Source organism: Topomyia yanbarensis, chromosome 1, assembly GCF_030247195.1.
Source record: "Topomyia yanbarensis strain Yona2022 chromosome 1, ASM3024719v1, whole genome shotgun sequence".
Lineage (NCBI taxonomy): Eukaryota > Metazoa > Arthropoda > Insecta > Diptera > Culicidae > Topomyia > Topomyia yanbarensis.
In genome coordinates, this window is record NC_080670.1 from 208,657,580 (window position 1) to 208,682,579 (window position 25,000).

Genomic DNA, 25,000 nt, shown 5'->3' on the forward strand with positions numbered 1-25,000 from the left:
ATGAATCTACTCACATTATTATTGGAAACATTCAGCGTAACTGTATCGGGCGGTAGTGTTTCCGGAAAATCAACCAACCCCAAACCGGAACAATCCACCCGGGCAGTGATCGTCTTCCGTTCCGTATTGTTCAGATCAAAGTTGAGCCGATCAAGTTCGCAGCTGCACCGCTTGGGACAATCATTCTGCACCCGTTGGCTCAGTACCAGCTGATGCAGCGGGATACGATCGGTCGAATCGAACCAGTTGAAGGTTCGATTCGTTAGACAAAACGTTGCCTCTGGGTCAATAAATTTGTCTCCTTCCTTCAGCGAGTCCAGCAACGATTTGCACAGCATGGCACTGTTGCCTCTAAAAAAATGAAACAAACTATTATAAGTTCAACTATTCAACTCAACACGATCACCCCCACCTAATATCCAATCGCAAATTCCCGATCGTAGACGGTATCGTGGACAGATTGTTATGCGATATATCCAACGTTGTAAGATTCCGCAACTCCCGGAAAGCTCTCGGTTCAATCTCGCTAATATTATTATTGGACACATTCAAACAGATCGGCGACGAAAACCGAGCAAACGAACTGCTAATTTTCTGTATCTTTCCATCCGTGATCGACAGCGAGAGTAACGTTTTGATGTACCGATTGGAAACGTTTAGCACCAGTTCGCGAACGGTGACGTTACGCAGATGGATATACTTCCAGGTGCTGCCGGCAGTAGTAGTACTACTACTACTACCGTCAGCGGCGGGATTCGGGGCACACCCGATCGCTCTGTTGATGTCGGTTACGTTGCAACAGAACAGTGCCCCGGGGTTCAGCGGATCTGGATTGCATTCGCAGTCGCCGGTTCGATTGTGGCACAGTTCCGGCACGGCGTTGTAGCATCCCTGTTCGTTTGTGGGTGGAATTAGGGTGGTTGTGGTGGTCGGGACGGTTGTCGTTGTTGTGGTGGTGCTGGTTGTGGTTGTTGTTGATGATGCTGTTGTTGCAGGTGTTGTTGTGGTAGATGTTGTTGCTTCCGTTGTGGTAGTAGTCGTACTTGTAGAAGATTCAGTTGTAGTCGACGTCGTGGAGGACGTGCTTGTTGTACTAGTAACCGGAACATCCGTTGAGGCAACTTCGGTTGAATTGATAACTACCTCCAAAAGTCCATTCTGATCTTCGTTCACTGAGGGCGGGATTGTTATTGCGCTTTCGGTTGTTAATGAATTGGATCCAGGGTGGTCTGCCACGATTCGTGCCTGGGCGATTACCACGGACGCTAGGAGAAGCGTGAGCAAACTTCTCAGGTGGATAAACATCTGGAAGCAAAAGAAAGAAGCAACAAATTTACATCAATTTACATGCTAACGATACGGGCATGGTCTCGACAGCTATATAATGGGAGTAATTTATCTATCGTATCAGCACCGGGTGCGCTCGCGACCTACCTACTTTTGTTACGGCGGTGGTGCGAGTCGTCGGTTCGCTTTGTTTACATAACAATTTAGCGCAATAATTTTGTTCCTGGCACCTGTTCGGCGCGGCAGGAGGATATAAATAAATGCATTCATATCATCGATATTGCCGGTTCCTTTGTAAAGAGGAGGGGTAGTGAGTTTTTTTCGTTTATCTACCGAACATAGGAAAAAGGAAACAAAGATTAGATGATCCCTAATTCAGCGTATTACAACATTTCACTAATTAATCAATATGCAATCATTGAATTTGTAGTACAAGCTGTATAATACTAAAATAGGCATGACAAAAAAGAAAATCCCCGTGTTTGGAAAGAAAAAAACAAATCGTTTCGAGTGCTCTGATTTTCATCCTACTCTTTGTATTATATCTTGAAACGAGGAGAATGAATCCAGGTGCTGAGATAAATTTGGGAAGTTACTGTACATGGGTAAAACCAAATACAAATTTGTATTTGGAATTACTATCATGAGTCCGAATATTTTAATTTGCGTTGAAAAGAAAAAAACCAAATTGCGTATATTTTCGTACAACTTTTAGTAATAGGCATTCCATTCTTCAAACAACGTTGAAAGGAACTGACTATAGGCTCTGTTGAAATATTATTTTAAAACATATTGTACTTTTGAAAGAAAAGTAGCCTGTGCTGTAGCATCAGCCACTCCTAGCATCCATGGTAACGCAGGTTGTTGATGGAAACAAAATTTTCACTAGTCTTTAATCACGCTGTCAAACTGGTTGCACAAATTACTCTGCCAGAGGTTGTAGGTCCAGAACTGGCCACAGTCGGAAGAAAAACTATAATTATGGACGTTAAGTAGCTGCTTAGTTTTGATGGTCGGAAAGCTAGAGTACTGATCATCGAAACCGGACGGATCAACGCAGTAGAGCGACAATGATTTCAAAGTTCGTGATCTTTTTTGTTTATTGTTTAGTTATAACTTGTTTGAGGTGTGACATTTATGTTAATTTGCTCCAAGACGGCAGGGCAATCCAGATGACCTCGCAAAGTATCAGCAACGAACAAAGCAGGAGTTCCAAACTAATCAGCTGGCACCGGCTTTCGTAACTTGACAGACGGACGGGATCTCTCCAGGGTAACCTACGAAGCGCGAAACGTAAAAAGCGTCGTTGAACGGACTCAATTGTCTCAACACCGTTGTTATAGTTTCGGTTCCAAACTTCGCAGCAGTACTCCAGGATTGACAGCGACAAATAGCAGTACAGCGCTTTGAGACAATAAATGTCCGTAAAATTTTTCGCTATCCTGAAGATGCATCCCAGCATTAGAGATGCTTTGCTAACTGTATAGGAGACGTGCTGTTTAAACGTAAGTTGCGAGTCTAGTATCACTCCTAGATCCTTCACCTGACTTACGCGTTCAATTTCAGCATCCAGTAGTTAAAACAAACCGGTTCAGGTTTTTTTCGTGAGAACAATATCACCGAGCACTTCTTCCCTCGGCATGATACTGTACCTTGATGTGGTCCGGGGGCTTTTCCACCAAAGCAGTATTACAGTGATGATATCACATAAACTTGGGATACGATTATTTTCTTTTTAGTTAAGCTACATTGTGATCAATTTTAGTACTTAACTGGGCGACCTTTATTATCCACTGCCATGGTCAAATAATATACAATGTGGGTTTAGGGCCGAATTCTCTCTGCAGGCACCTCATTCCAAACGTACAAACGTGGCCTACACGATAACACGAACCTGGTCACAAATACGAACGCCCGCGATCTCGCCAATATTCAAACACCCCGATTGATTGGGTGAACGTTGGAACCTAAGAACCTAAGCTCGCGCAATCATGAATCGGTCACGTCCGGAAGTCTTCGCCCTGTTATGTAACGCTTTTGATATTAATATACCTCCAAGAGGTTAAACAAACTTAAATGTGTAATGTTCGAAATCGAACATATGAACCCAATTAAGGGTGACAAGTAATTAGCGTGCATGGCTCGATAAGTCGAGCCCTGCAACATAAATACAACGAAATACATAGAGCAGGTCTCTGTTGACAGATAACCATCGACAAGTGAAGTTGATTATCCGAAATCCAGTCAGTTAAGTTTTCCTTTTGCTGAGTAGGGAAGTAAGTTCGTCGAATAGTTCGTTTCGGTGAGATAAAATACGCCCTTGATCATAGCAGCCCAAATTCATGCCTTTAGTTGGACCACTAGAAATAAAAACTAGACAAGACGTCCACGTGCGATCGTTGAAGAATACGCGAACATGCGAATGGCCACACGCTTATAAAAATAATGTGTCCACGAGAAGTTACATACTAGCACACGCGACAAAAACGTCCACTTACAAACGCTCGAGTCCTTCGCGATCATCCACGCACGACCACACCCACGATCTCGTAAAAAGTATAACACCCTGGTGACTAAGTGAATGGTTTAGCACTTATAAATTAACAATCCCGGTCTCGAGAGTGAACCTCCAAATGCCCGTGTTCGCGCGAAACTACATAAAAATCGAATACAAAGTCACATACACGCGACAAACAAATATAAAAATGCTTGAGCCCTTCGCGACCATCCACGCAACCTATACTCGCGCTCTTCCAGACATTATAACATCCCGGTGATAATATGAACGTCTCGGCACTTGTAATCACTCAAACGCAGTCTCAAGCGTGAACCTACAGTCCCCCGCACTCGCGCATTCATGAATCGTTCGCGTCCGGAAGTCTCTATCCTCGATTCCAGAAGTCTAGGTCCATGCCTTAATTAAATCAATTAGCTCTACAGTTCCAGTAGGACAACTCTCGAAAAAAATCGGCATATTACTAATACTCAATAACAATACTAACTCTTCTCTTTATTTTTTTTTTATTTATTTTCGGTCTCATGCGTTATATTCTTGTGATGACCTTTTCGAGCTCATACATCCAAGAAGAGCAACATTGCTGCCCACAATGATTCTTCTCTGCCATCGGACGTCGCCAGGTTTTAGAACAATGGAGATGTATTCTCATACTCGATGGAATCAGATAAGTAGGAACGATCAACAAACTGCAAGTAGTATATTACACATTTCTTGTTTTGAAGTATAAAATATTATTCGTATTAAAATATTATTTACAGGCTCCACACATATCTCAACACACACAAATACACAAATTCTTGACAGGTGACTGGGCCAAGTGCATTCACTCGTAGGATCTATCATTTCGATGATCGCCTCGATTCTACGAAACCAGTAAGCTGACATAAGCTAGTCTCATCTGGTGAATGCATGTAACCTGGAAACCCCAGACATGACAGGACGAGACAGACAGACTGGACTCGATGGGGCCTAGTTCAGAGTTTTTGAGCATTTTTCAATGCACGGTTATTGACCTAAAAAAAGAAACATTCGGCATGTTATTTTTCCTTTTATTACTGTATCTTGAGTTGGGTTCATACTGATATTCACTAGCACAGTCAATTGCATATTCTCCCATATACATTCACATCCAAAACGTGCAAACGCCCCTAACTTTCGCGATAACACAAACCTGGTCAAAAACGCGAACTTACATTACAATTTCAATCATCCACACACACCTACGCTCGCAATTTCGCCAACACCCTTTTACTTAAGTGAACTTTTCAGCACCTATAACTTTACAACCGCGGTCTCAAGCATTAACCCACCCCTCGCGCGATCATAGACCGGCTACGTTCGGAATTCTCTACTCTCGATCAGCCTAGACTCATGCCTTCAGTTGGACCGATCGGGAATGATGCTCATATTCACTAGACAACACGTTTCTCTACCATACACTGAAAATTAATTATTAGATTCACGGTCCGCGCGCGATCGTTCGAGAATATACGTGAATGTGCGAATGGCAACACGGATCTAAAACCGGATTTATGCACGCAAAGTTGGAGACACGCTGGCATTCATATGCTCGAGCCTTTAGCGATCACACTATTACACAATTAGTAAACGCCCACGCTAACCCAGACAGACATGCACTCCTGGACTCGAACGCTAAAAACCACACCTTCCACGCATACACCACCCAGGACTGAACATTAGATTCATACATACAAAGCAACAAGTAATAATTACAGGTATTCGTCTGGCAACCGGGGGAAGTACATCTCAAACGCAGAACTTATCATTTCAATGATGGCCTTGGGTCTGCGTTGCCTGTGTTCAAGGCACCATAGCTTTGTCCATCAGGTCAAGGATGTATGAAACCCGTTAGCCACCACCCTCGGCCCTAGCTGCCCATAAAGGGATAAAAAAAAACAATATCACCGAGCACTTCTTTGGATTTATACACACATACATACATACGGTTCATGTTACACCAGTCAGCGAAGTTTTCAAACTGTCGGAGTAATCTACATTCTTCAGTAGAGCGGACGAGAAGAAACATCTTGAGATCGTCTGCGAAGGACAGGCGTGGAATCATCAGAAACAGATGAACGTCGTTGAAGTAAAGCAGAAACATCAACGGTCCCAAGTGATTTCCCTGGGGTACTACTGACGTAGAAGTAAATGTGGGTGCCTGACAATCTCCAATGACAACCACTATTTCTCGATCTCGATGAAAGGTAGGTTCGAAACAACTGCAACAGTCTACCGTTAATTCCAAATCTCCATTTTAGCGATTGTTATGGCATGGTTCACTTTGTCTGTATAGATAACATCGGTTTGAGCGGGACGTTCCATACTCTCTGTTATGTAGGATGTTAGGCAAAGCAGGTTAGTCATTGTCGAACGCCCAGACGTGAAGCCATGTTGTTCGTCACTTAGGTACTGCTTGCAGCGAGCCTGAAGAGGTACCATGATCACCAGCTCGAACAACTTCGAGACAGCACTCAATGAAGCAACTCCTCGTTAATTATTGACGTCTCGTTTATTACCTCTTTATGGACTGGGAACATGTTCGCGAATGAATAGAGGTGCTGAATAAACTGACTTCCAGCAGGATGGAAAGATGCCACTGGCAATAGATGCTTTAAAGATGCCAAGAAGTGGTGTCGCTAAAACGTCGATGTGCGTTTTGAAAAGTACTGAAGGGAACCATCTGGTCTCAGATTGAAAGACGATTTTTACCAACAACAAGCTCTAGTAATCATCGTTTCATTGACATCTGTTAAGTCCTGTGAAAACATTCGCCAATTTCTCCGAAAAAGTCTGCACATATCTTGGGATGTGGTAGCTGTGCGGCCGTTGAAAGTCATAGACGACGGCAGTCCGGATTTCTTGCGCTGCTTATTCACGTATTTCCAGAAACGTTTCGGGTGCGACTTGAGATTACGCTGAATGTATTGCTGATATCGAAAGAAACAATCCTGACGAGCTCGTTTATAAGCATGGTTGAGTGGAATTGTGCGATACTTGGTAAATCTGCGCAGAGCAGATCTCTTAATGGACTTCAGCTGTCGCATCGTGCCCGTATGCCAAAGAGGGCCGATTTGTTGATGATGAACTATCTTCGGGACGTGCCTGTCAATAACATAACCCAACACGTTGGAAAATTTTTGAACTACCGTATCAACATCTTCGGGGTCCAGAATATTTAGCCAATCGAGAGTGAAGAAGAGGTCTGCGATACTGCGATGATCAGCTTTGTGGAAGTCGTATGAGACGAGGACCGAAGGAACATTGTAATCGTGCGCCAGAGTGCGAATCGATCGTGGCGATCAATAGGGTTTCACTAGAGGAGAGGGAGCCATCACTACTGATGTAGCAGAAACTTGATCGCTGACAAAACAAAGATCAAGGTGGCGGTTATTCTCGTTGGCAATAGGATTAATTTGTAGTAACGTAGCTGAGCTGTAGCTGTCAAGAAGCCTTACCGCCCCTGAGTGAAGAACGGAGTAATCGGAATCCGGGTAAAGAAATCTATTGCAGGAAGATTGAGATCTCCTAGTACGATGATCTCATCAACCGATTTAGCGTCTTCGAGGATGGTAAAAACTTAGCTGCAGTGTGCGTCAACATATTCAATGTCACGGACTCGGTCGGGTGGGACGTACAACGCACACAAGTACAACTTACGGTCACCAAGCTCGATTATCGTCCAGACCTGCTCGAGGCAATCCCAGCAAGTCTTCTCAACAACTCGTGCCTTCAAGCTGCGATTAACTGCTACTAATACACCACCTCCAGTAGATTTACGGCTATTTCTAAGGTTCCGATCGTAACGAAAAACCTCATATCCAGTACCGAACACCTGACTGGAAAGCGTGTCATCGTTTAACCACGTTTCGACGAAGACTGCAAGGCGACATTCCTCAATAATTGAATTGATACCACCAACGTTTTGGTAGTATAGTAGTAGCTTGTCTCGTCGTTGTCCAAGCAGGAAATCGAAGAGCTTTGAGGCAGCTCACAGATGCTTCATACTTGCCTGCTGTAGGTTTGCGGAAGAACCCTCGTCCCAACTTCACCACAGGACCGGGACGGCTGCTGGTCGCTAGCTGGAGGAGCTCGACTGTGATGGGGGGGGACTAAGGGCTTCCTTAGGAGTGGTTGAAAGTGTGCGTCCCGGTGACCGAGAAAACGGGAAACCGAGGGTTTGGCTAGGTATCACTCCTGAACGGCTGCGGGACGCTGGCATGACACGTGGCGTCCAATATCGATAGGAACTTTGCGCAATTGACGGTGAGCTGGAATCGAAGAACATTTCGGTGCTAGAAGGTTTCGAAATAGATGGATTCTTGCCGCAGTATGGACCCTTTCCGCACACAGGACCGGGACGACTGGTGAACGCTGGCTGCAGTAGCTGGACGTACGTACTGGACTGGACGCATAAACGGCGGTGCATCCCGGAGTCTGACGTAACCTATTGGCGAAATCTATCCTGTCTCTGCTGTTCGAAGCTAAATTCGCAAACCAGCACTGCAGCTGGCCAAGTAGACGCTCTGAGTACCACGACCTTTAGTTCACTCGGAAGGAAACAAAATTGAGCTTTGTCAGATCAGCATCCTTCTTAACCAACAAGATTGCTTTGGGTGTATTGCTTATTCCCAGGCATTCTTGAGTCATGGCGACGATATCATCCACTGTATGGCTCGGTTCGAGGCGGCTGAGGTAGACCCAGAACTGTTCCCGCTCATCAGCTACTGTTCTGATTTCTCGCTGAGTTTCTCGAGTACCACAGACAGTGGCTGCAGTGACACGAATTTTAGCGTAATTCTCGCGAAATCTTTTTGGAGGAGGTAGATCCCTCGGAAGTCGCTTGATAGACAGCTCCCTTTGAGCTACAGAATACATCCCCGTCGATCGTAGCACTGCTTTCTAGGCGGGATCTTTCCCGTTCGGTTCACCAATCCAACTTTTGCTGCTTCTCGTTTTAGGCGGGTGTAAAGCTCAGCCACCGTTTCAACTGTTCTCCCAATAATGTCCATGTCATCCGCAGAGTATACAAATTGGCTGGATCGAGTAAAAATCGTACCTCGGTTGTTGAACTCGGCTCTCCACGTAACAGCTTCTAGCGCAATGTTAAACAACAGGACGAAAGACACTTTGTGTTAGTCCTCGGCAGGATCCGAATGAGCTTGAGAGTTCACCCGATATCCTGGCACAGTTTTGCACCCCTGCCTCGTCGCTTTAATTAGTCTTGTGAGTTTCCCAGGGCAGCCACGCTCGTTCATAATTTTCCATAGCTCTGTGCTATCGTATGTACTCTGCCTACCGCCGGGTCAGCTTATTAACAAAGTCGAGGTCTTACACAGTTGCGTTTCGGCTTCGCCTCATCAGGAATCAGAATATATTGGCTTAAATGGCACGTTCCCCGTATGTAGTCGCCTCATCAGAAACCGACACGAACTTTTTGTCGGAATAGATTAGCGCCGGCTTGACGCAAATCCCTTAAAACTAAAACACACTTTGTGTTTCAATCGAACGACTGATCAAACGTGATGTCTCATCCGAGCAGAAGTTCTGTTTGTGCCGATGAGACACAGTGAAGCCGAAACTTGTCTTGGCTTAGCAGGCCTATGCGAAAGCAATATGCTATATTTCACCCTAAGGAGGAAAATTTGGTGAACACCAAAATTCCTCACTAGGGTGAAAATTTGTTGGTAAAACCAGTCTTTGCACTTGAGGGCACAAATCCTTATTTCTTACACAGTTGTGTTTCGGCTTCGCCTCATCATTTTCACCCTAATGAGAAATTTTGGTGTTTACCAAATTTTCCTCCTTAGGGTGAAATATAGCAAAATCGAGGTACCATCTCGGAAGCTAGTTTGTTTCGGACAGTGAACTGGATCGATTGAGTCTCAAAAACTTAAAGTCTGCTATATGGAAGTTCACTTCCAGCTTCAGGTGAATTTCGTTGACGATAATTATGATGCCGTTCTCCGCCGCGTTGAGGAAATCGAGCAGCTCAATATGATCAGCGAACAAGCGTTTCAATTAGTGATCGTAATCGGTTTGTTGGTGAGGAAGATAGCAGCCAAGAGCTGTTCAGTTCGGGTTTTACACGTACGCAGAATGACGATGACTCGGATACTATCGACACTAGTTCGTCAACAGTGAGCGGGGATTCGTTGACATTACCGGCATACAACAAGGCTGGAGCAGCTATAGCAGTGAGGCGAGGTTAAGCCATGAAGCATGTCTGACCATTCGACACTCGTTGGCAGTTGAAGGGGATGGACTCAAAATTCGACCACTTAGAATCATTCGGGTCGGTATCATCCCCGTAGAGCAAATACCACCGTGGTCGAATCCACGATTACGTGCGCTCAAGCGAACACGATCAGCAACCCTTCAGAAATATTGCCGTTTTCGTTCGCCCAATTTCAAAAAAATAGTTGAACATCACAAGCAGCCGGTATCGTTACTACAACCACAACATGTGAAGTGCACAGAAGGCCTACTTATTTGGTCATTTGTCAACTCAAAGCGCAAGGAAACTGGTCTGCCACGCTCCATGTTTTGGAAAATGCTGCAGCCTGCAACAAAAGCGAGAAGTGCAATTAGTTCGCTCAATATTTTAAGCATCTATTCCGCGATAATTCCGCCACTTCGATGCAGATAGATGTATTTGAATTATTTCGCATATAACTGAAAGCATTGTAACGATTACCATGCAAAAATGAAGTTGGGGGGGAAGGGGAGGAGTTGCTTCTCTAATCTTCCGGTCATCACATCGCATGCTTTGGTATTGTTAGTATGAATAACAAACATGAAGATGTGACACAAGGCGCCAACAGCGCACTAAAATCCTGTCAATCCTATTTTTCATTGGATTGTCTGCTCTAAATATATCACCAGGGGACCATTCATAAATGATGTTGGATATTGACAATAGGGGAAGAGCGTCACGTAACGAGATAAAAACTAAAAATGAATTTTAGACGTATCAGCGGATCAGGGATAAAAAAAACGAACAACATTGCTTATGAATGGCCCCCACACAAAGAATATTCCATAACGAATATCACGTAACATCGGTGACAGAGCATTGGGATCAAGGCCAAGTCCCCCCTGGGTCGTGCAAAACTGAGAAGCAACATCAATTTAGGCACAGATAGCAGACGTCCATTTATTTTCATTTTGTTTTGTTTTGTTTTGTCTTTTCATTTGTTTCTCCTGCTATGATGTCTAAATCGGTCGAGCGTGACGACCAAGGAAACCGAAAGCCAGTGGCCCAAACAGACCAGGAACAGGAGGGAGGACTACGAACAAGGGAACGGACAACAGTGGAGAAATCGTTTACCTATTTATTATAACTACGATACTAATCACAATTATTTTGCTTTTCTTGTTTCGTTTCAGCAAACCAAAATCTAAACGGACTAGCACATACGAACAGTTAGGCTTTGTAGGTTCTCATCTTGACAGAGTCTAGATGGGCGGATGAACGTCTGCCAGAGGGTGGGCTGAGAAATGACAATGACACTGTACGAGATGGCGCTGGGCCTGTGGCCTTCGACTGGCATGGTCCATTCTCATTGATTCGGAAGTCTTCTTGGCTGGTTGGTAGATATGTGCTCCTACTTGCAAGTTGATCAATTCGCTTGGGTGGGGGACATGTAGATCCTACTAGTTGTCGACTCTTTTGATCGTGAGTATGAGGCTAGTTCAGGAAAGGAGTGCAGGACTGGCACCTAAGAGATAGTTAATTATTCAGGATTTGTTCTTATGATTATTAAACTCGATCAAGCACACCGGCTCTCAGAAATGATAAGCAACCCTTTCGGTGTGGTCCGTTCGAGTCGAACCAGGCGGACATTCGTTTCGAGCAAACTTCATGTGGAGAAATATTGCTGACGCCTTTATTGGCAGAGATTCTTTTTAACGAAATCCTAAAATACCTTCACTGGTATAGCTACTCAGGATAATAATAATAGAAAAATTAAGGGTTTGCCTGGTCCATAATGTAATGAATATGTATATTGACTAGAACAGGGATAATCGAGTTATGTTATAAGATGGAGAAGAAACAGCACAGTTGAAGGAAAAGTATTCGCGAGTAAGGACTAATACTGCTAGTATCTTTACCGTTTCAATTAATAGTCGATTGATCTACTTCGGACCTAGGAGACAAAAAGGAGATTAGGAAGAGACAGAAGCGGATTCAATGCGAAATTTGCCAATATGACGTTGACCCCAAGGCGATGGTAGGATGATTTTCCATAGGATGACAGACTAGATGACACGACGTTACACGCTCTGAACTTGCGCCAAATAGTTTGTATGCATGTACGAAATTCGCGGACATCACGGCTGACTGCGATCTCTAATTTACCTAACAGTCGATTGATCCGCTGCTGACCTAGGGGACCCATGAGGAGATCAGGAAGAAAATAGAAGCGGAATCAATGCGAAGTTTTATTTGCATCACTGACGACTTAGCACGCGTTGTTAGGAGCAGGATACATTGGACCAGACAAAATAGAGAACTTGACGTTACACACTTCGAGACAAACAGGCGCAAAATTTAGTCCTCCTCCCGAGGACCGGTGTTTATTTGGCGGACAGTCGCTAATCCTTCCGATTTTGCAAATTTTGTCTCGCGGGACGGACCGAGATCCCTCAAGCTATAAGCTGCAGTCCTATCAGCCCGTCAAAAAAAAAAAAAAAAAAAAAACTGAAAGCATTGTAACGATTACCATGCAAAAATGAAGTTATCCTTTGCTGCTGGCCCTGGATGTTACCAATTTGAAACTCGGAGTTTATCAAAAATAATTCTGCTGGAAAAACTGAAGAAGCTGAGCACGTCTTCGGTACTAGTTACATGGTTTAAGTTATACTTAACGAACCGCACTGCTTGCGTGAAAATTGCATTATTCATCTTTGAATCTGTTTGGAGTGCCGCAAGGCAGCAATATGATACCGCTTCTGTTTTCAATTTTCATCAATGGCGTCGCTCTGCTACGGCCACCAAATTGCCGTTTATTCTATGCTGGCGATACATTCAACATCTTCAACAACCTGCTGGATTACGTATCCTGGACATTGTTGTTGTGTTCGAAAAACTTACTGACGTTAAGCAAATCTAAATATAAGGTAGCCGTGTGGTATCCGGCGGGTTGAAATCTCTCGAGAATTGACCCACTGGTTTCTGTTTCCATGTCGTAAGAGGCGACCAACAACAGATGTGACTGAGGTCCACTAGAAGGTTGATAATAGTTTCTTCTGACTAAACCAGAGGCCGTGTGGCATCCGGCGAGTTGAAGTATCTCAGCCAGGAATTGATCCCCTGGCTTCCAGATCGCATGTCAGGAGTCCTCGAGTCAAAGTGTTTCTCCATACCTAGGACTGAATGGCTGGTATAATTAAAATATGCCAGTCGCGCAGGGAGTGTCGTGGGTGGACTTTGCTAGATTGTGAATTTCCATTTGTTTTGATGAAACCGTTGATGCGTGTAGATCCTTTTTGGATATACGGGGAATCGAAAATTGAGTCACTTTCCACAACATCAGGTGTGAATACTGATAATTGCGAGAAACCTGCTCCTTGAAAATGGAAGACAAATTAATCAAAATCAAAGAAGAGAAGCACAACCGTAGAGGTGCTATTTTCAACAATGCTTCGGCTCATTGTATAGACATCGAGTCTCAGCAAGGTTGGAGAAAGGTCACTTTTCAATTGCGCTGAAGGATGATCTGTTAAAAGATCTTCACGGGTGTCTCCTTTCAATCCCTCCTAACTCATTCATCCCCAGTTTCAGTGAGTTTGGTTCTCTCCGGAGAATGAACAAAGCTGTACCTGGTTGAAATATAAATCGGAGGATATAAATGAGAAGGCAGGGGACTTCCGTTTTATGGTCGAACCATATAGCCTTTACTAGAATAAGATACTCCTTCACATTCCGTTGAATCCCAAGGAATGTTTGAAGAGTACTGATGTTTTGATGAGACTAGAGTTCCATAATCCTGGTTCGTGGGCAGTTTGCTGGGAAGTCCTGAGAACCAAGTCGCTTACAGAGAAAATACAGCAGTATCGACGATCGTTTTCAGGAATTTCTAGCGAAAAAGGGTTATAAACCGAACTATGGCTATCAAATGTCACGACGATAGTTTATAAACCTACATCGGCTTAAATTTGAACGACAATATCTCTTCGGAGGCGTTGTCGTTCTGTTACCTCAATATCCCTCGGGGGTGTTGATATTTCCACTCATCGAGAAGTGTCTTTATTCCCTTGGGAGGGGTGTACCCCATATGGCATAATGGACGTTTGGCATAACGGGTTTGGCATAAAGACGTTTGGCATAATGGACAATTGGCATAATGCTTATTGAGAGGTAGGGACATTTGGCATAATGGACATTTGGCATAATACCTATTGAGGGTTAAGGAACATTTGGCATAACGGACGTTTGGCATAATGGACATTTAGCATAATACCTATTGGGGGACAAATGGACATTTGGCATAATGGACATTTGGTATAATACTTATTGGGGAATGAATCCAAAATTATAATCAATTTTCGTCATATATATGATGTTTTATTTTGTTACTTGTTTTGCTATCAACAGAAAATAAATATTTTTCATATTATATGAATCACGCAATCTGTAAGTAGTTAGATGGATCGCAAAGCAAAAATGATTAGAGATAGGCACATTTGAACAAATTTTTAATAGGTTAAAAGGGTCCTTTGGATTACGTGATGTAATTTAGCAAGTGAAATTTCCGTAATTCGATAGCTTGAATAATGAGTAACATGTAAACTGTACATTGTACAGTACTACAGTAGAATACAGAAGTATAATTGCGTTCTTTGTAAAGAAGGGCGAATCACTATACTTTTCCTATACTATTTATTTATTAATATGCACAGAATAGTATACATATTGCGCGCACGAAAGGTTCTTCCATGCGCTTCGCACGCGCTGACGTGTAGAAACTCTTGCAGCCAAACCCGCGTGTTAGCGAAGAGTGTGGTGGTATGCTTCGCGCGCGCAGGGTTCAACTGAAAAATTCATAACGCTGAAAATACTCAAATGTTCTTTCTAAAATGTTAAAGGCGTTAAGAAAAATATTTTAAGAGAAAAAAAAAGTCATCCAACTTTTCAATATTTTACATTAAATAAGCAGCATGATTATTTTTAATAAACTTCATTCGAAAACTGAGAAAAGCACACATTTCATGTTTTCAACAATTTTTAATATCTTCTTCAGTTATTGCAGTATTGCGATTAAATAAAAGTATTTAAACAAAATTAAAGCAAATTACTACTATTTGAAAGAAAAAAATACGTGTCAAATATTTTAGACAGCCAAATCGAAAAAAAATGGTAAACAAAATTTGGGGTAGTAAATTTTATGTGGAATGCTCCATATATAATGTAAAGTAGGGTGCATCACAATTCTGTGCATAATAGTAATTAAGTATTATATGAAAAGCATAGCGATGCAGCCTTCTTTACAAGTAACATAATTATACATCTGTATTCTGCCGTACATGTTACTCTTTATTCAAGTTATCAAAAAACGGAAGTCCTACTTGCTGAATTTACACCACGTAATCCAAACGACCCTTTTAACCCATTAAGAATGTGTGTAAATGTGCCTATATTTAGTCGTTTTTTACGATGATCCATCTAAATACTTATAGATTGCGTAATTCATGCAAAATGAAAAATATTTTTTTGAGTTGATTCCAAATTACGAAATAAAACATCGTATATATGACAAAAGTTGATTATGATAATTTTGGATTCAGTCCCCAAAAAATATTATGCCATTTTATGCCAAATGTCCCTTTACCCCCCCAATAGGTATTATGCCAAATGTCCATTATGCCAAACATCCGTTATGCCAAATGTCCCTTAACCCCCAATAGGTATTATGCCAAATGTCCATTATGCCAAACGTCCATTATGCCAAATGTCCCTACCTCTCAATAAGCATTATGCCAAATGTCCATTATGCCAAACGTCTTTATGCCAAACCCGTTATGCCAAACGTCCATTATGCCATATGGGGTACACCCCCTTGGGAGTGAAGAATACTTCCGTATTATCTATGTTCTCTGTGTCGTTATTTTCCTTATCCCTAACCTTACCGTTTCCCCCTAGGGTAAATGAGATGCATTTTTAAAAATCAGCTAAATGAAATGCATTTCTTTCCATCAAAATATAAATTCGTAATGTATTTTGCGTTGCAAGACGTCAAAACCCTACAAAAAATTAGCAAAACGACGAACAAAGTGAATCAGCGTAGGACGTTTGTTAAACAAACTTTTCTGTGAGGGAGTGCAAAGTTGATGCAAAAATGGAAATTGAATGCATTTTTTCTAATTTGATGCATATTTGTTATACATTTCTAAAGTGATCTGCTCCTAGATTTCCCCAGTCCGGCCAACCAGGGAAATGACGAAAAGACAAATCATGGCAAGGCACAAATTTCCGATCAACATGGGAACGTGCCATTTGAGCCAATCGCTACTGATTCCTGATTCTGATTTGATAAGGTCTCAATCATCTTGTCAGTTTATATGAAAATTTGCTGTGTAACCGCACCTTTTACGAATAAAATCGATAGAAACCGTTGGCAGCGTTATACTGTTCGTTTCAAATCTAGTCTGTGCAAATCGGTTCAACCATCTCAAATTAAAGGATTCATGTCAGGTTACAGAATCTATTTTTGATCAAACAGTGCTGATGCTAAATCAATCCATCCAACACAATGAATTGTATTATGCAATATTAATTCCAAAGATGGAAAATTGAATTCAATCAATTTGTGCATTAGGGACCATTCATAAATTACGTAACGCAAAAATTGCCCAAAATTGACTCCCCCCTCCCCCCATGTAACAAATTGTCACAAATTTCTTCATCCCCCCCTCCCCTGTTACGTAACAAATTCCTAGAAAAATTTTTTTTTCTTCGGTGAAAACATGTTACGTAACGATCTAGCTAACTCCCCCTCCCCCCTATGTCACAACATGTCACAACTTGTTGTACCCCCTCCCCCCCTAAAAGCGTTACGTAATTTATGAATGGTCCCATTAAGGGGAAAAAACCTAACTTAAATTAAGTATTGATTTTTTGAGTTAGACGATGCATCTATACTAGTGGCCAAATTAGCATTAGTTAGACACAAAAAAAATCCAAACAGCTCCAACGACATATGTGAACGTCAGAAGAAACTGACTTGTCCCGAGTGATGTTCCGAAAAGCAAATGCAGAAGCTGACGAGAAAGCGAAAACGAACTCTTGTCTTATATATTTTTTTACATTTTAATGATATTCAGTTAGCTACAGACTACTGGATAGGGAAAATTATAAAAATTAGAGCCATAGTACTTAAGTAAGAGCAAGTATAAGAAGTATACAGATCGGAAAACTAGAAGTGGCAGGGTCATTAGAACAAGCTTAATATCTTACGGGCTGAACTTTTGTCTTCTGCTAATGAGGGTCGAGCTTAGGCAGCATTACGAATCACTCGAGTTCACAGCATGTCTCCTGGCATAGACAGACTTGTCCATCTTTACCGTGAGAACCGACTCACGTCTTATGGCTAGGGAGCCAAACGCCTGGCATTATGCAATACTAGTTGCTTTTGACGTTTACTTATGTCGAGTGAACTGTTTGGTATTTGTTTGTGTCTAACTAGTGCTAATTCGGGTACTAGTTTAGATACACCGTCCAACTAGACACCCAGATGGTGCTAGTTACTGACGAGATGATTTCGAAACACTCAAATAAATCAATACTTAATTTGTATTATATTGTTTTTTGGGACTTTAACCTCGATCGGTCATTCGTTCAACGTTCAACTTCTCACAATACTAAACTACAAAATTTTGAAACGGTTCCCTCTACATCGAACGGTTAAACCTAGTCTCATCGAAAGTGGGCGATATCCAAATAAACCACGAAACTCAAAACTCATCACAATGATTTACAATCACCATATCAGGACAGATGTCTCACAATGCAAATATAGATACCAAAAATAAACATCGCACTTACCCCGCCAAATACAGTAGTGAGATAAATCTTTCCTCCTTCACGGCAATCTTCCCTCGTGGAATCTGTTTGCAGAACCTTCGGAGATATCAATAGCACCTTCGGCTAAGTATGTGCCGGTCGATTTTGGCTGAGTGCAGTGTTGGACAAACAACGACGTCGGCTAAGCAGTGCATTATATTGCCTTATGCATTCCAAACATTCCTGCGGAGTAAAGGTCATCTTAAAACATTTTCGTATAATTTAAAATGTAAGTAGCAACAATTCAGGTACCTATCTCAATTCGAAACAAGTTTATCTTCCTGTCAGCACTGGTCACACAAATAGAGGATGATGTACAGTTTTCGTTTATCAGCTACGGTAAATATTGTTCCGCAAATAAGTCGACAAAAGGTGGTCCACGATCTTGAGCTGATTTAAACGGAACACGTCAAATTGAGGATGGCTTTTACAGTCTCATAATAGTAATAACAAAAATACACCGTCGGAATAGAAATCCATTCAATCGATAGACTATACTCACTTAAGTCACTTTGACAAATTATATGCTGATCCGCGCAGCCACAACACCACTATTTCTCACACATACACGTGCGAGCTACGAACTTTTCCTAACAATACAACCGTATATTGGTGAAACTTGAATGAAAACAAGTGTAAGAGATTACGTGATGGATGTGTTTAGGTTGGTAGATGTTAAGCATGTATACGCATTATTAGTGCTGCACAGCATTCAATAAAAGAATTGGTAACAAGTATGAATAAGTATGAATTTTAACCTCAGAGGCGGGAAGCGCTTTCTATACCGTACCGAGAATGGTCGTCTGTCGTGTGTCGCTATCGGTTTGCAACTGAGCCAGTGATGATAAAGTTTTACATACTATTCAGCACTTCTCTGAGAAGAACACTATCCGGTTGATGAAGGTACACAACAACAGCAACGATAACGGCGAAAGGGAGAGACATAAAAGCGTTTCTCCTGCGTGCCATCGTCATCACGCTACACCTATTAGTGTAGTATGGTACTTCACGTGATTCTAGCAAAGCAAAATGATGCCGCCAAAACAAATGGATAAGTATGTTGAGACGCTCTAATATTTGGAGAATTTTAATATAATGTGTCATCCAAACGTGGTAATTTATAGTTTTTATTTCACTCAATTCACATTTTAGCTTCTGTCAGCGATATGTGTATTTATTTCCTTTGATTACAAAATAATTGAGTACTATTTGTCATTGGCTAAAATAATCCTAAAAAATTATTTCATCCGGTTCAGTCTGTCATTTTTCTCGCTACAGAGACAAACAAAACAAAAAACACAACACAAAATTATCATCGGAACATTACACATGTAATGAATAATCTACGTCATTAATACTAGTAATAATCACTTTCGGTACTCCTGATCATCCGATCCTTATCCTTTATCCACCGTTCCACCATTTGTCATCTGCTCGCCACTTGCGGAGGAATTCTCCCCGGTACCACTCGCATCACTGGGTGCCTCATCAACGGGCTGCTGCTGCTGTTTCCGGGACATAATGTTAGGATGGAAATTCTTGTAATAGACCACCATACAGAGAATCCCAAACATGAACGGCACGATCGAGGCCACACATAACACGGGCAGATAACCGGTATTTTTTATCGTACTGTTTCTTACATAGCAAAGGTACACTACGACACAGGCAACGTTTTCCACTCCACACAAGCTGTAGTAAATGAGGTAGCGATAGAATGTTCGTCCTATCCTTGGCAGTATGTAGGTAAAGATGAACACCACTCCGAGCACGAGCGAAAACAGGAAGCTGTGCAACCGAGTAGCGCTACAAAACGGTGAGCGATCGAAGAAAAATATCCACAATGTCATGGTTATCGAGTGGGCAAAGCATGCGATCAACATGTACTTTGGAAATATGCTCGCGACGATGGCAATCGCCAGAACGCGCGAGATTGTCACGGAAAAATGCCACATAATTTGCGAAATGGTCCCCAGCCAGCTGATGTGACGTTTGTCTGGTTGCGAAAATCGAATGCACCGATAGTAGGAAGCCATACACCAAGCGATGCCGGTGATCGAGCCCAGAATGGCAAGCAGCTGGGGCCAGGTCATACTATCCTCACCGGCCAGTACGATCGTCAGCTGAAGGATCTTTTGCGGTGCTGCCTCCAGAAGACACTCGAATATCCTCACCAGCGCAACGTCACTATCCTCTTGGATCATAAATTCGTAATATTTTTTCTGCGTTTCGCGATCATTTCGCGACTCGGCAATCTTACTGTGAATGGCGTACGCTAGCGATTGGCAGTAGCGGAAGAAGAACGGAATCATCACTATGAAGATTAATATCTCGCAGCATCTTCTGCGGACCTTTTTGTGTTCCTTCATGTCCTCCAGGTACCTGTTTGGGATGCAAATCGTTTAGGGACTAAGTTTCTCCAAAATCATCTAAACCATACTTACATATAAACTGTCAGAGCACTGGTTATGCAGCCGGGAATCACAATGCAACAGGTTGTCCAGATGAAGTAATCGATCTTTCCCTTCCGGTAGTAGTCGTAGGCGAGATTGATGTTCAGAAAGATGCTTACGATTCGACTGAGTATCGAAACTACTGTCCAAACAATATCGGAATTGGTGACGGTAAAGTTGCCCTCGTCGGTTCGCGTTAGGAACTCCAGCGGCTGTTTGGCCATAATGCTCAGCCGGGAACCGTCCGTTTCGGTGTTTCTCGTCGATCCATCACCAACACCACCACCACCACCATTGCAAGACGAAGAGGACGGTCGTCGTGATTGAACTTTTTCTTGCATTTTTCGTTGTCGTTATTTGCTGGACGGAAGAACAGTTTGGCCAGATCAGTAGGCTTTTTTGGAAAGCATACTGTTTGGTTTAAATTCGTGATCTTTTTTCAGGAAGTAAGCCGGAAACCAAAAACTAAGTAATAAAAGCACCCAAGCGGATTCACAAGCGATCACATCATCACTGTTTTTTCGCGTACATCGGAATGAGAAGAGATGCAAACGATGATGCATTTATTTATGTTTTTCTGTCGCTTTGACGTTTCGTTCACTGTTGTCGTTTTGTGGTGTTGAGAAACGCATCTTCTATACGTGTTCGTTTCGTTTCTCTCAGGTTTAAATTTGGAAATAATCAGGATAGCAATGAGGAAAATAACGATAATATTTCGAAGACATTCAATAGTTGATCCAATTTAAGTTTAAAACGTCCGTTTTATGTTTTGAGCTAGTTTAAAAACAACAATTTAAATACGACGAAGCCATAGGATGGGAATAGATAGGTGGACTGACTCATGATTATTTAACTTGGCATCGAGTGAAGTATCTATCGATCTGACGATCAAGCTTACTTACCCTTGGTTTGTATATTATTTTGACTATGTTGATAATTTGTCTTCAATTCGATTCTCATTTTGTTCATGTAGATTCAGTGCCATTACAGTATCTGATGTGTGCATGGACTCCAGGATCTATGAGCAATGATATCTCATTGAAGCTATCGGGATAATTACTATTTCTATATTCTTCTTGGTTGGTCAAATAAATCCTTCGTAATGCAGAATATGGCTGTTACTTTCACGATCTAAAAAAACTAAAGAAATGGACGAAGAAAATTGGGAATATCGAAAATGCTACCTTTAAAATTAAGGTTAATTTAAAGTTTAACTGAGAAACTCTAAAAAGCGGCCATCTTTGAAAACGAAAAAAGCAGTTATTTTCGCTAACCCATTACACAATCTTCTATAAAATGAAATAACTGCTTTTTTCGTTTTCGAATATGGCCGCTTTCCGAGGTTTTCTCAGTAGAACCTTAAACCCAGTGACTGTTGGATCAGATGAATGCGAAAATAGGACATTATAATTAGTCAGCTCTGGAGATCCTCAAAACGTTCATCTTAAATCCTGCATATTTTCATTTTAGCTACAGAATCTATTTTTTAATCTGACGACTTCAAATAATTCAATTATTGTCAATACGAAAATCGAGATAATTATGTAGAAATACTAATCGTTAGCATATAACATTTAAGTTGACTGTTTCATGGGCATAATTCAAGTGAAATGAGTCATTAAATCAAGTATTGGTAACAAGAACAAGGGCCATCGATCAAATTTTAAGGATGACCTCCATTGGCACGAAAACATCGAAATCTATCGCTATACACGATTCCCAATGAGAGAGAACTTCTCATGTAGGCTATCCTTCCATGTTGCTCAGGGATACATTGGACCTATACACATCCATGCATACAGGCATACATACGGGCTTACATTCATACATACATACAAACTATTTGGCGCAAGTTTAGAGCGTGTAACGTCGTGTCATCTAGTCTGTCATCTTATGGAAAATGATCTTACCATCGCCCTGGGGTGACGGCATATTGGCAAATTTCGCATTGAATCCGCTTCTGTCTCTTACTAATCTCCTTTTTGTCTCTTAGGTCTGAAGCGGATCAATCGACTATTAATTGAAACGGTAAACATACTAGCAGTATTAGTCCTTACTCGCGAATACTTTTCCTTCAACTGTGCTGTTTCTTCTCTATCTTATAACATAACTCGATTATCCCTGTTCTAGTCAATATACATATTCATTACATTATGGACCAGGCAAACACTTAATTTTTCTATTATTATTATCCTAAGTAGCTATACCAGTGAAGGTATTTTAGGATTTCGCAAAAAGAATCTGCCAATAAAGGTGTAAGATATATGTATCCACTATTCCCCATAAAGTTTGCTCGAACCGAATGTCCACCTGGTTCGACTCGAATAGACCACACCGACCCGAATGGGTTGCTGATCATTTCTGAGAGCCTGTGGTGCTTGGTCGAGTTTAATAATCATAAGAACAAGTCCTGAATAATTAACTATCTCTTAGGTGCCAGTCCTGCACTCCTTTCCTGAATCCCCGACTACATACGGGGAATGTGCCATTTAAGCCAATATATTCTGATTCCTGAGGAGCACAGATCTACCAACCAGCCAAGAAGACTTCCGAATCAATGAGAATGGACCATGCCAGTCGAAGACCACAGGCCCAGCGCCATCTCGTACAGTGTGTCATTTCTCAGCACACACCCTGGCAGACGTTCATCCGCCCATCTAGATTCTGTCAAGATGAGAACCTACAAAGCCTAACTGTTCGAATGTGCTAGTCCGTATAGATTTTGGTGTGCTGAAACGAAACAAGAAAAGGAAAATAATTGAGATTAGTATCGTAGTTATAATAAGTGAACGATTTCTCATCTGTTGTTTGTTTCTTTGTTCGTAGTCCTCCTTCCTGTTCCTGATCTGTTTGGGCCACTGGCTTTCCGTTTTCTTGGCCGTCACGCTCTCTTGCACCGAGCAACACATATTGTAGCAAGAGAAACAAATGAAAAGACAAAAAAATGAAAATAAATGGACGTCTGCTATCTGTGCCTAAATTGATGTTGCTTCTCAGTTTTGCACGACCCAGGGGGAACTTGGCCTTGATCCCAATGCTCTGTCGCAGATGTTACGCGATATTCGTTATGGGATATTCTTTGTTTGGGGGCCATTCATAAACAATGTTGTTCCTTTTATTTTTATTCCTGATCCGCTGATACGTCTAAAATTCATTTTTAGTTTTTATCTCGTTACGTGACGCTCTTCCCCTATTGTCAATATTCGATATCATTTATGAATGGTCCCCTGGTGATATATTTAGAGCAGACAATCCAATGAAAAATAGGATTGACAGGATTTTAGTGCACTCTTGGCGCCTTGTGTCACATCTTCATGTTTGTTACACATACTAAGAATACCAAAGCATGTGATGTGATGACCGGAAGATTAGAGAAGCAACTCATCCCCTTCCCCCCCAAAAAAATTAAATATTTGAGTGATATGTGAGCAAATAATAGAAATAAAAATCAAACTATCTCACCAACATGTGTCATTTTCACACTCTTTAGTTCTTTTCTGAAATTTTGTCATCCTTCTTACCGAGTCGCATAGAATGTTCCTACTATTACTCAATAACAGCAGCAGACTTGAAATGAAAAACCTGAAAGATCAAATCCACGTGAAATGCCTCGTGCTTGTAAACTTGCGAATAGTGACATGGACATGTGTCGCATATACTCGATTGAGCTAATCACCCAAGATCTGCACAGTCCGGTAGGGAAAGGTGTAGATATAAACTCTCTAGTCTGACAGTACTGCGTCTGAGTTGGCAAACTGGTTCCTTCAAACGAGCTCGAATTGTCGATATTTGAACATAAATACTTCGCCTTTGATCCTAGATATCGTTACATATCGTAATCTTAAATAAATGAACTGGTACCTCTGCGAAGAGGGCTTGCTGTCCCGGTTAACAATCAGCGATGTCAGATCTACGGAAATCTCCGTAGATCTACGGATTTGGAGATTTTCTACGGATCTACGGATCCGTAGATAAAATCTACGGAAATTTGATTTTTTTTGCGGAAATCTACGGATTTCTCTCAGCCTACTTTTGTTGAAAATTCATATTCGAAAATTTTCTGAAGGGAATCATATTGACAATGGCAATAATAATTTGTACAGTGTAACATTGTGACAGCTCACAGTATGACTTTATCTAGCTGCCGTATCCCAGTTAAGCTCAGCCGGAAATGAACTGGAATTCTGGCTGGTTCCAGTTCATATAGCGGCTCTAGTGACACAACCGATTCTAGTTAGAATCGGTTGTGTCTCTGGAGCCGTTATACGAACTGGAACCAGCCAGAATTCCAGTTCATTCCCCGCTGAACTTTACTGGGATTGCGCCGTTTTGAAGTTTGAATTGGAAGGCGAAAAAAACTGCTTCCGGACTTAACGGGAGGGCGGTAGCATAAAAAGGTGAGATATTTGTGTGCGTATTGGCAACGTCAGATCTCCCAATTTTTCTCGGCAAGGTTCTACAGAGAAGCATTTGTTGGGAAATCGAGTTGAGGCTGTGTTTTTGCTCCGGAGTTTTTTCGCGGAATTTATTTAAAATGAACCGGATTATGTCGGCTTTTCTGAAGCGAGGAGAGGCTTCCACTGATACTTTGGGAAAAGGTAAGTTTTTAATCTTTATTTATAATGAATAATTGTTAAGTTACTTTCGGAAACAATGTTC

The 25,000-nt window shown here is 41.8% G+C and overlaps 2 protein-coding genes across 2 annotated transcripts in view; both read right to left on the reverse strand.

Moving 5' to 3' along the window:
- The window catches only part of LOC131676199 (protein halfway-like), a 22,165-nt gene extending 3,268 nt beyond the window's left edge, over positions 1-18,897 (reverse strand). Inside the window, exons 1-4 of the mRNA XM_058955320.1 lie at positions 18,141-18,897; positions 17,871-18,071; positions 413-1,305; positions 6-351 (exon numbers count right to left, since the gene is read on the reverse strand). Coding sequence (XP_058811303.1) covers positions 6-351; positions 413-1,305 — 1,239 coding nt within the window. The 5' untranslated portion in view covers positions 17,871-18,071; positions 18,141-18,897. The remainder of the gene's footprint in view (positions 1-5; positions 352-412; positions 1,306-17,870; positions 18,072-18,140) is intronic.
- A 105-nt stretch (positions 18,898-19,002) lies between these two features.
- Positions 19,003-21,316, reverse strand: LOC131690204 (XK-related protein 6). Its single transcript, XM_058975790.1, has 2 exons — positions 20,333-21,316; positions 19,003-20,270 (listed from the first exon to the last, which is right to left on the reverse strand). Exons 1-2 carry the CDS (start codon positions 20,680-20,682, stop codon positions 19,286-19,288), a joined length of 1,335 nt encoding a protein of 444 aa, XP_058831773.1. The 5' UTR covers positions 20,683-21,316; the 3' UTR covers positions 19,003-19,285.
- Between the last annotated feature and the right edge of the window lie 3,684 nt (positions 21,317-25,000).